A 12,821-nucleotide genomic window follows, 5' to 3' on the forward strand; every position below is an offset into this window, starting at 1 on the left:
GAGTTCAACAGGGATTTGGGAAAGGGAATGCTAAAGAAGGCTAGGGCACAGCTAGAAAATAGACTTTCCTGCTTCACAGTTTTACTAGAGCTTAAAGGTACAAAAACTAGCAGTTCCAGATCTTTTCAAAGTTCACATCAGTCTGCCAATATAAATTCAAAAGCAGACTAGAAGACTGATAGTCTTTCTTATTTCTTAATCAGCATTTTAATATAGTCTTTGATAGCCTTTTACAGAAATATGTATTTGTACAGAATATAGAAAGATGAGATAGACACATTTTTAAATCATTTTTGAACGAAACCTCCTTTTTTTCCCATCAGCATTTGCTTTTTCTTACCGGCTCTCCTTTATCCCCTTTCTGCCCAGGTGAACCCGGAGCTCCTGGTAATCCTGCTTCTCCCTGAGCAAAAATGCATATCTGTGTTAGCAAACATTCTGTCACATTGATCTAAAGCCAAGTGGTTTATAAATATGAAGCTGACAATAGCAAGATAAGGCTTTGTTCTCTAAGCTGATGCTTAGAGTGAGGAATAGTGAGCCGTGTGAACAAGGAAAAAAGGGCATGCCAATGGAATTCCAATGACATGCCTATTTTCCCTTGTTCACACGGCTCACTATTCCTCACTCTTCCAAACACCATTTAGCATCATCTCCTCTAGACCTTCCACGAGCTGGAACACATGCTGCTTCTCTACGGCCCCCTCTTGAACCTTATTTTTTTCATGGCATTTACTATGCAATTTTGGCCACTAAAAAAATGAAAATTTCCCTTCAACTTTCACTCCATCCCCACCCAGGTTCAGCCAAGAGTTGAAGTAGTGGTGGATGAGTAAGTCGAGTACATGTACTAGGTCACAGTGCTAGGGCACACTCTGCTCTAGGAACTGGAGCAAGTTCTCCTTTCCTCAGGTATAGGCATTGGAGAAAGCCACCACGACACCACTCAGCCTTGTAGCACAGGCTATATGACTGCCATTAACATCCATAAAGGAAGTTCATAAAGGTCCATGGCCCGGCCTTCTTGACCATGGGATCGTATTGGTGCAGATGAAACAAATTATTTGAGTAATAACAGAGCACCTCTGTATATTCCCCTAACAACTTATGGTGGATGGAAACAGATGGCTGAAAATTTGGGGATGCTGGAAAAATACAGTCTACATGGAAAAAGAAATACAATGAAAAGTATTTTTGTGTATGTTTTTGAAGAGCAGGCAGTGTTTTCTTCAACTGTGAATTCCCAGAACTTCAGCCTATTCTCGGCACATATTAAGTGGTCAGTACTTGCCTGTTGTACAGGGGGTTCCTCCCTTCACCTTTCTATTCATTCTAGTTCACGCCCTGGAAGGAGAACTATCCAGATAACAATCCAGGAAGTCCTATCTTCAATGCCTTTTTTTTAACCCACCCCAGCAACTGAGGTATTTGCTTCAACAAACACTGAAGGACAAGACATATTCTGTGAACAGAGACTCCATTCAAGGAGCTGGGCTCATAGTCTGGAGGGGCTTTCAGTGTGCACAGATTAAAACCAGCATACCTTGTTTGGAATGCACTGGCACTGGTCTTTATGTTCCTGCTTTGCTGGCAGATATGCAGACATTTTGCTGGCATGAGCAGTTACTGATGATGATGCAATATTTCCAAAACCATCCTGTTCTAGGCACTAAAATCCAAAAAGAGGCTTTAGGAAATGGGATCAATTCCAAACATTCTGATGTTCCAAACACTGGCTCCCACTAAACTAGGGATTGCTGAAGTTGCCTGCAAGAACTGCTTGCTTATTAACCAAATGTTGACACCAGTGTGAGAATGTTTATCACACTTTTGCTGTTTCCACCTGAGCCCATGTGTTTTCTTATACTGACAATACACAAGAAAAATATTTAAACTGATAGTCTTGGTAAGGAATTCTAAAGTTACATTAGGTAACTTTTTGGTAAGTACAGAAATTTCACACATTTATAATAATTGTACTGTTGCAATAAAATAATTTGTACAAACAATATGTGAATACATCTTTTGGGAACAAAAATTAAACTTGAAGCACATAATTTGAACCTATAAAATATGCTTTCCCTTCAACAAGATGATTATTAAAGCACCTAAAGTAGAAAATAAATTCTTTTTACACTCTTAGACAACACTTATTAAATCAAGGTATACTTTATTCTAGCCTACTGTTCTTTAAACATATTAAAAATGTCTTCACTGCAACAGGCAAGTAGTGGATTTTATACTTATCCAGTGAGTTCAGAGCATGCCGGACAACATGATGTGAAATTTGATTACAAAGCAATGAACTATATTTAAAAAAAAAAATTAATCCAAATGGAGAATCTGAAGAGGATAAACACATTCTTTTTTCTCAACATCATGCACCAGACTCACCATAGTTTTCAACTCTGAATTTGCACTTTCATGAAGTGAAAGCACTAGGAGAAAGTTAATACGTTACTTTGTAAACCACAAATTATAAATGTGAGGTAAAGTATTTTCAGGATACAAAACTAAAATATTGTCTGTGGTTATCTACAGTGGTTGAGATCATGGTTGATATTTATTTTCTTTTATGGATTTGGCTATATTTTCCAATACACATAGATAACTTTTGTAACAAAAATTCATTTTGATGATCCGTGCAGCAAACTACCATGGCACACATTTACCTATGTAACATGCACATCCTGCAAATGTACCCCTGAACTTAAAATAAAAGTTGGAAATAAGAAATTCAAAAAAGAAAACTTGGTAGTAACTGAATTATTTGATAATTACAATAAAAAATGCAACAAAACTAGTACCCAGAAATACTGCAAGTAGTTTACTGTATCTAGCACTAGTTCTTTCAAATCTACTCTCTCCAGAATTCATGATTAGTTATTTATCCCAACAAGTTTCCAAGTCCAAAATTCTAAAAACTACTGTACATTTTAATGGAACAAGTTTATCACCAAAACAGTTCATTCATCTCATGTGATTTGATATGATTTCTCAGGCAGTTCTTACCTCATGGCTTCCCAATCAGATAACAAATACCTACTTAGAATTCACGTTTTTGCTCTGGATAACTGAGTCATTATATTAAATTGAGGATTTAAACAACTTTAAAATGTCTCAGCCTTCACCGTAAACCTATCCACACTGCAGTACCCAGAAGCAACACCAAACACAAGTAAGGACTCTTCTCCTCATAAAACCTCTAGTTTTGATTTGACACATATTCAGTATTAGCCCTTAAAAATTTAACCACATTTCTCATTTATTTTCAACAACTGTTACTGATTTCATCCTTCTCTTAGTATTTGTTCTTCATTCTTTTTATGTCTATAGTCATGAAACTTGACTACTTTAGAAACTTAAAATCTAACAGAAACAAGGAAGCATGTTTATAGGTGATCTTCAAAAAATGTTGCCTTTGAAATGCTTCATAAAATATTGGCAACCAGAAAACATGTGTGATTTGAAACTCCAAAATAAAATTAGATACTTAAGCAACTACATTAAAAATTTCTAAGTTCAAAACATTTTTCAATGAAAAAAGAAAATAAATACAATTGGTATCAGAAGTACAGCAGATGCATTTAAATGGCTTTTATATAATTATTTATCTCTCCAACTGTACATTCCTATTTATAAAATGTAGTATATTTCTATTTTTTGTTAGTCATTAAATGAATGGTGATATCCCCTCCAAATAATTGTCAGCAAAAAATACAGTCTTTTGTTATATTTTCCATAGTTGGAGATAAATTCCCACCTTATTTTCTATTCTTTAAAACTAACTCCCAAATACTCTTTTCAAAACATGATTTAAAAATCTTTTGTTCATAATGTGTGAGATCATGTTCTGCTTTGAATTACCAACCAACCATTGGTAATTCATCACCTATACTTCTTAAATAATTTCTTCATAAATCAGTGGAAATTGCCTACTATATTAATACAATGATAAAGGGCAGTGATTACCAGTCAAGTATTTAATATTCTGACATATCAAAAGATCATTATATTACTCTTCAATCAGAGAAAGTTATTATTTTTAAAACTTTTGCATCAAAAAAGCATAATTTTAAAAAACTTTTGGAGAATTAACACCTTCAAGACTTAAATGTGTAGCTCCAGGAAGTCTAGGTATTTAAGTCTGTAGACTGGCATTCTGAATTATCTTTTCAGATATTTATAGAAAGATATTTGGCTGGCTTGCATTTTACTTGGAATGAGATACATGAAATGGATTGGATATATGCTTTATAAAGCCAAGATACAAAAGCAAAACATATAATATTTGAAAGACTTAGCTACGCTTTAAGTCACTTGGTCACATTCTCATTCCACTACCCAAAGTGAGCTACAAAAGTTAAAAATATTTTTGAATTATAAATTATTGATAAAATTTTTGTGTAATTTTCTATGCCAAGTATAGAACTTTTAGGAAATCTAAGATCCAAAGAAAAGGCATTTTCACCTTTTACTTTTACTTTTCACATGTTCTTTCTGTACTTTTTATAGAACTAGTCCCTTTTGAATATCTTTCTGTCCCATTTATCTCTTTTAGTAGTTAATAAGTCAACAAATGAAACAATGATTGTCTACTTTCTCCAAATGAAGCATCAGGAATAAAAAAAATTATAAAGGTAAAACTTCCCTTATTGAGTTTAAACTGTACTTAAATAAATTTAAAAACAAATATAATTATGCCTAGTAATGTAAGATAGCACACATGACCATTACAATGAGAGATATAGAAATTATCGAATTTAGTGTTCTCCTTGTAATTAAAGATTGATATAAGAAAATAACAGTTGGACAGTTAGGTTGGGAATATATAGAATGAGAGATGAGGAACCAGATTTATATTTTGTTTCCAATGGGAGCCACTTAAGGCCTTGAAAGAGAAGAAGAGAGGGCAGGGAATGTGCCTTATCCATGTTTGTTAGCCCTGTTCCTTAGCACAGTGTCTAGAAGATCAGTGTTTTGAATAAAGTGTTTGCTGGAAGAGAGTGAATGAATATACAAAGCAGTGACTCAGACTTATTCTGGTTATGCTGCAAAGCACAGGGGCAGGACATGGAGAAGGCAGTTGATACAATAATGATTGACAGCCCAGACATGAGGTAAAGGTGGACTTCGGAAATAATAGGAAAATGGAAGAAGAAGATGAAAAGTCTATGTCAAAGGAAAGCTAGCCAAGATGGGTGACAGGATAGAAAAGGAAAATTAGTGAGAATAAAGTATGATCATAGATTTAAAACTTCTGTAACTGGAAAATAATGGTGCTGCTATCAGAACATAGTTTAGGAAGAAAGGCATAAATTCTTTTTTAGTTATATTGAGTTAAAAGTGAGGATATATTATCCTAGAAATTAAGTGAAATGCTGGGATTAAAACTGTGAAAAGTAACCATGAAAAAGCACTATGAAGGCTTTCTTACCTGGAACAAATTATTCACCTGGTTTCAACAGAACACACTCAGTGCTACCCTACATTTGGACTCTACAAACTATGCACTAAAAGATAATTGGTGTTCTTCATTCTTCATATGCAAAGAAAATTAACTTACCTTAGTATCTGACGTTTCACAACATGTTTCTTGAGCTATGAAGTTTGCACTACAGTAGATTTTAAGTTGGTGAAGTTCAATCTATTAAAAAATTAGTAATAAGAAACATCATTAGTTTTTTGAGAACCACATTCAGGAAGTTAAGAACTACAGTAATTTAATCGGAAAGAAAAAGAAAAGTAATGTAAATGAATTACTGGTAGATATTTTAACGTTTTTACTAAATGTAGGATTCATTGTTTCATGAACTACTTGAGAGACATAGAGTTGGATATAGAGATGGATCTACAGATAAAGGAAATCAGGTAATGAAAGCAATTGCAAACCTAGGTTAGCTGTTTCAAACAATAAAATAGAAGTATTTAATTAAAGAAAGCTATTGTTTTACACTACAATAATGTATGCCCACAAAATGAAGTCATTTAAAGTAAAAAAAAAAAAATGAATAAAAGTTTAGATTAAAGATATAAGCACATGATGGGAAAGGCTTTATCTGTACTTCCAGACTCCTATTTGAGGCACTGAAATAGGTGTTTACTTACCAATAAGAAAAAAAGTTTTTATCTATATTTCATGAATTCTGCCTAAAATCTATTGATTTTATATTATATTGGTATAATCCAAGCAAGGCTAACAACCTTTTTATAAAAATAATTGATTCTTTCTATTTGCTTAGCAGATTTCTGTTTTTTGGCATTTGGACATGAAATTAAATGTAGTTCAAGGAAAGTATAATCATGCTTTTAAATGCAAGATCAAATCACCACCTAAGAAAAAGCGTATAGTACTGACTATTGATAAAATAGCAATATAATAAATTCTTAAATAGGCTGTTTGAATTCTTCAAGCACTGAAATGTTGTATTAAATAATGCACTACTTTGAGACCAATAAGCACTTTATATAGAAAGACTCAACTCTAATCTTATAATAATTAATCCTAGGATAATAGAAAGCAGGCATTTGTGAGTAGTGGTGAATCTCCAACTTTAAAAGCAAAAAAGGAGGAAAAAAGCTATTACTTTTACTTTATACCTCAAATGAACAAAATCAATTCAGTTCATAGAATACATTAAGAACTCCAGACATCTTATAGATTCATGAACAGCCTAAGATTTGCAGACAATGGAAAATCATGAGACTAAATGAAATGTAGTGATTTATGTTCTATAACTTTTTGCAAGGTTATTAAGGTTAATTTTTATTTATAAAGTTTAAATAGACTGTCTTACATAGTATAACGAAATACCAGCAGTAACAAAATATGAATTATGTAGAATGAAGAATGAGGACTCCAATTAATTTTGTTCTTAACTAAAACTTATTTATCATCACTGTTAATCAAAAGTGACCCCCATGAAGACAAGCAATAACCCCAGTAGCCTGCATGCTCCAGGACTGCCTCCCTACCCAGCACTACCCCTACACCCCCAGTTTCAAACCCGAGACTTCAGGCCTACCCCCTCACATGTTGTCTCATTCCACCAAATTCAGAATATTCACACAATGCCTTCATTTTATTTTTCTGGAAATTGAAATGTCAATTGGGTTTTCAATATTTCATGACTCGAGGATGCATTAAATATTTATTTGTGGTAAGAGAAGATCCCTGCTGCTGAGGAGGTTGGCATAATTATTTTTTTCAAAAAGCTATTCTGGGGCCCTGGCCCCTGGCTCATGTCCCAGCTCAGCTTGAACTCTGTAGCCTCTCAAATGAGGAAGGTGGCTGTTATTTAGGACTGGAAAGCAAATCACAGTGCTATTTTTAATGCCTGAGAAATGCACTTTAGGGGTACCTCCATAGACTTACACCTTAAGTGAAGGAGTGGAGGAGGAAGAAGCATTCTTAGTAGAAGCATTTTAAAGTAATGCAGGATTGTTCTTAATGTTAAACTATAAAACTGTACCGCCTATTTTAGTGTGGACTATTAAAACCATTGCACTGTAAAAATAAATAAATAAATAAATTTGAATATATATTGAATATATTCTAATAAATATTGAAATCCTATTATGTACCATCCGTTGTATCAGGCCCTGCATATGAATTGTTTTACTTAATTAAAGACAGATGATCAATTTTCAAAGGATTACAACCTAATTGAGTTCCATGACATTGAAACCACACTCAGAATAGTTTATGCTTTCTTTATTCATTCATTACTTTGGAATGCTTCACTGATACAGTGCTTTAGAAGGAGAATGTTTAGGCCTAAGTCCGTACTGATGCTTGTCAAAATGCTGAGTTGACTTAAAAAAAAAAATCTTCCTATCAGTTTTGTCACTTTCTCACAAAAACACACAGGTGGGATATGTGAGATAAAAGTCAAACATGAGAATGTTTTTTCCAATAACACGCAGCCCAAATAAACACATTTTCACACCACAACAAATCTTATGAATCACAGGGTTTGTGCAGAGATGATGAAAAATTAATCCATTCAAAGTTTTAGTAGAACCAAGAATCTTTTACGAAAATTCGTAAAATTCTGCTTGTTTAACTCAAATAGAGACTATCTCCAAAAATAACTGCAGCATTGTGACATGTCTTCAAGTTTATTCCCAAATGAATCAAGAATCTACATTAAATTATGAAACCACTGAAATACCATGGTTTTCACCTATGTCCTTTTTATAAGGATTCACTTGATATTCTTTAGCCTCAAATTGTGATATCAATTATTTCCTTGGGTGAGAAGTTAATGAGACATAGGACATAGAACACTCAATCTTCTTAGGTTGAGGTCTAAGACTGGATCCCATTCTTGTAAAAACTCTAGGAAATAAACTATAAACTGCTTATACATAACACACTAAGAAAATGTACAGCCATCAAATTTAGATATAGCTAACTTTTTTAAGATTATAGGCCTTGTTCTCTAGGGAAATCAATAATAAATCTATATCATGTTAGCTTCAAGTGTAATATTTAAAGGAACTTTATATCCAAAAGGGTTTTACTAGGCAATTTTTCTCTTTCAAATAACCTACTAATATATTCAGTGACTATTTCAGTGCAATAGAACCCTGAAATATTGTTATAAGCTTATAAAAAATACTTTGCAATGTAAAATAATTTCTATTGTAAGGATGAATGGTCTATTGTTCTTGAATGAAAATAGCAGATAATCTGGAATCATTTAATTTAAACTTCAGCTTTTTCCAGTCCTTTCTATTTAAAGCATATGAGCTTAGAGCAAGATTATATTTTGTATTACATTTTCAATTTTCACCAAAATGTACTTTTAACAATCTAATATTTTAAGGTATGACCTAATTATTTTAAATTCACAGGCTGAAGAAAATGGGTATAAAATGGAATGAAAATAATATATGTGAAAATATAGTTGGAAATAACATAGCTGTTCTTCACACATCTGATGGCAAATTAATTAAATTAATAAAATCGATGATAAGGGAATCTATTACACAGTAATAAAAGGAGGATGTTTTTAATAAGTTTTTTTTTTTTTTTTTTACTTAGAAATGTTAGTTCTTTCACAACTAACATCACAACTTACATCCACAGGTTTGCCATCTGAAGCTCGTGCAGCAATAACTGTCCGTCCATGGAAATCCACAGTGTCCTTTTCATCAGTCTGCCTGCTCGCAATTAAATTACAATCCATATAGAGTGAAATGATCCGGGATTGTATACTAATGCCAAGTTTATGCCATTGACGATCAAACAAAGGACGAAGTTCTCGATTTTTAAAGATGTAGTTCAATACATCTCCCTCTGTGGCTTGAAACATAAATTCCACCACCTTCTTTCCACCATCAACTACTACAGAAATCTGCAAAAATGTAAAGTAACTTTAAATGTTTTAAATATCAATGTTCAAACTTATTAAAGCACACAAAGAAAAGCTCATGATGCATGTCAGTATAACTGAGGCACTTGGTAAAATATTTTAGATGACACTTGTTTCCACCAGGTTTGTTAAAACAAAAGAACAGCAAACACTGCTACAAAAATGGTTTAGAAATGGGGCATTCTGGTGAATGTAATATGCTCCTTCCTAAGAGAACATCTAAGAGTGTGTGTGTGTGTGTGTGTGTGTAGTTATTTTAAATGTTTATATAAATTATTTATGTTTATATATACATAATTTATATATATTAGTATAGATATAATTTTATAAGAATATATAAATCGTTGGTCTGTATTAGTAACACAGGAATTTAAGGTTACCAATTTAAGAATACTAAGAATATGATCATTTCCCTAAGTAGGGAAACTAAGATCAATTTTTTCACCATTGATACTTTGCAAGGTACAGAAAAAACATATTTTATAGAGGACATATTCTTTTGGTTCATCTACTCATCAGAAAATTATAGCTGTATTAACAGATTAAAAGATCAGTGAAAATTTAAAACACTCAAAGGATCTGTGTAGAAGTAAGTACAAATGTATGGTGCCAATAAGTAATTTCGAGGTTCTTCTCCCTTCCCCGGAGTGCCAGTATTCCCTCTTTTCAGCCCAAAAGCCATCTCTTCCACATGCTCTCCTAGATCCCTGCTCTCTCTATCCCACAATTCCAGTGAGCTGTCCTTTCTATGCTTCCATTGTCCCCACCTAACACTAAGCTTAACTCTACCAATGCACTTGTTCCACTGTATTATAATTATGCTGTATTATGTTGTTCTCCTAGATGTCATCTCCTTACACCTTATGCTCCCCAATAATACAAGTTTACAAGTTCTGTTTTTTAGATCTCTTTTCCTTGTCATTATCTAGCATATAGCATGTGTTCCATACATTTTTATTGATGGGATAAATATTTAAGTCTCAATCTTTGTTCATCAAGAGTTGTCTCATGAAACAATGAACTGCTTTAAAAATAATATATAACATTAGAGATGAGAGAAGGTGAAGAATGTGTTAGAAGGAATTAGTCAATGAAGCAGTTGTAAAGAGAATGCAGTTTGACATCTTTAGAAAAAATATGGTTGGACCTAGAAGCAAAATAAAAACAAAAACTAACACTATATCATCCACTATACTCTCATATTTTGGATCTCAGCAAGATCATCCTAAGTACGAGAATATTTGCATTTCCTTTTTGATGATCCCTCTAAAAGATAGAACATTTGGATATCAGATTTACTCACAAATTTGTGCACGCAATTCAAAAAATTCACCTGGCTTAATCACACAAGGAAAACTAATAAGCACAACTCTAATGGTATTACCTGTGGAATATTCTGCTGGTTTAAAACCTGCCACAGAAACCACCGCTCCTTTTTGGTGTTTCTTCGTACTCGAAACATGGCGGATACAGAGTACTCCTCAGGAAGGCCTTTGGGAAATATCTTACTGCGGGAGGAAAACAAAGAACTTTTGTGGGGAAACTGAAGATGGCAAGAAAAGAAAATCTAGGTATAAAGTTCTGTGTAACAAAACATCTCAGTCATATTTTTCTCAGTGAATTTATAATTTTTTATGCACTTTTCTCTTTCTCTCCTTTCAAAAAAATCTTCTGGTACAGTGTTGTTAAAGCTTGGAGTGTATAAAAATGAGTGAAGAGATTACAGTATTAAGTTCTTTCCTTATATTCAACATAAGAAAATCTCAGAATTCACTGCAGTGTGACAAACAGTAGAGATTTATCAAGGAAATAAAATAGTATTACTTGATTTTGTTGGTAGAGAGAGGTACAGAGAATTTTAAAGAACACTGGTAATAAGTAAATGAATATTTTCCAAACACATTTCATCATATTAAATTCTTGCAAATGAGTTCCTAATACTGATTTCCTAGTCTCAACTGAAGACCATGCTAATTATAACATGGATATTTTTGCTTTATTTTTCAGTTTGCTCTTTTATAGCTATTAACTTTTTCTTGCTTTGTACTGTTGTCATACAAATCACATCTTTACATTTTATATTCCCAGCAATGTAAATTTCTAATTACTGCTTTAAGTATGTATATATTTATACAACTGTATTTTAAATCTGATAAGAAAATAAAAGAAACACAAAGTACATTTATTCTGGCTTTTATATTTATCTATGTAATTAACTTTTCCAGTGTTTTTTATTTAATTGTTTGGATTTGAGTTACTGTCTAGTTTCCTTTCATTCAGCTTAAAGGAATTTCTTTACCATTTGTTGTAGGGCAGTTGTGCTAGTCTCAAATTCTGGCTTTTTAAAATCCTTAATTTCACCTTCAGTTTTGAAGGATAGTTTTGTTGGATATAGAATTCTTGATTTACAGTCTTTCCATTCAAAATGTTGACTATGTCATCCCACTGCCTTCTGGTCTCCATGGTTTCTGATGAGAAGTCAGCTTACTCATATTGAGAACTTCTTGTATATGGTCAACTACTTCTCTCTTGCTACTGTAAAAATTCTCTCTGTCTTTGACTTTTGGCAGTTTATCAAGTGACCAAGTGTGGCTCTCTTTGAGTTTGTCCTTCTTAGAGTCTGTTGAGGTTCTTGAATATATAAATTAATGATTTTTACCAAATTTGAGGAATTTGTATTTCTTATTTCTTCAGATAGTCTTTCTTTACTCTCTCTCCACTCCTAGAACTCCTATTATACATGCTTGCTGGTATCACACAGGTCTTGAGGCTCTGTTTATTTTTCTTCATTATTTCCCTCCTGTTATGCAGACTAATTGAACTATCTTCAGGATCCTGAATTTTTTCTTCTCCCACCTAAGATCAGTTCTTGAGCCCCTCCTGTAAATTTTTCATTCCTGTTTTATACTATTTTACTCAAAAATTTGATTTGCTGCTTCTTAATAATTTCTATTTATTGATATTCTCTATTTGGTAGACTTCATTCTCATACTTGTCTTTAGTTCATTACAATTTCCTTTAGTTATTTAAATATATTTAAAATAACAGAAAAAGTTATTGTCAAGTAAGTTCAATGTCCAGGTTTCCTCAGAAACAGTTTCTACTGGTCACTCTTTTATCTGTGTATAGTTTTGCATACCTTTTTTTGCATATCTTGTAATTGTTAATTGAAAAGTAGACATTTAAAATAATGTAATATGGTAACACTGAAAATGAGACTCTACCTGTCAATGGTTTGCTGTTGGTGCTGTTTGTTGTCATTATTGTTGCCGCTTTTTATTTGCTTAGTCACTTTCTTGAACAAATTCTGTAAAGTCTGTATTCATTGTCACGTGTGACTGTTGCAGTCTTTGCTCATTTAGCTTAGTAGTCAACTAATGATTGAACAGTAAAAAGCCTTTGACCTAAAAGCATCCCAGCCTTTGCTCAAGGCCTATGTGC

The 12,821-nt window shown here is 32.9% G+C and overlaps 1 protein-coding gene across 1 annotated transcript in view; it reads right to left on the bottom strand.

The window, feature by feature from the left end:
• The window catches only part of COL19A1 (collagen type XIX alpha 1 chain), a 357,310-nt gene that overhangs the window by 283,859 nt on the left and 60,630 nt on the right, over positions 1-12,821 (bottom strand). Inside the window, exons 5-9 of the mRNA XM_064360928.1 lie at positions 10,765-10,888; positions 9,087-9,362; positions 5,567-5,647; positions 1,544-1,669; positions 341-403 (exon numbers count right to left, since the gene is read on the bottom strand). Of these exons, the coding sequence (XP_064216998.1) occupies positions 341-403; positions 1,544-1,669; positions 5,567-5,647; positions 9,087-9,362; positions 10,765-10,888 (670 nt within the window). The remainder of the gene's footprint in view (positions 1-340; positions 404-1,543; positions 1,670-5,566; positions 5,648-9,086; positions 9,363-10,764; positions 10,889-12,821) is intronic.

The sequence above is a fragment of the Aotus nancymaae genome, unplaced genomic scaffold (genome assembly GCF_030222135.1).
Source record: "Aotus nancymaae isolate 86718 unplaced genomic scaffold, 86718_ANA_hifiasm-v0.15.2.pri h1tg000040l, whole genome shotgun sequence".
Lineage (NCBI taxonomy): Eukaryota > Metazoa > Chordata > Mammalia > Primates > Aotidae > Aotus > Aotus nancymaae.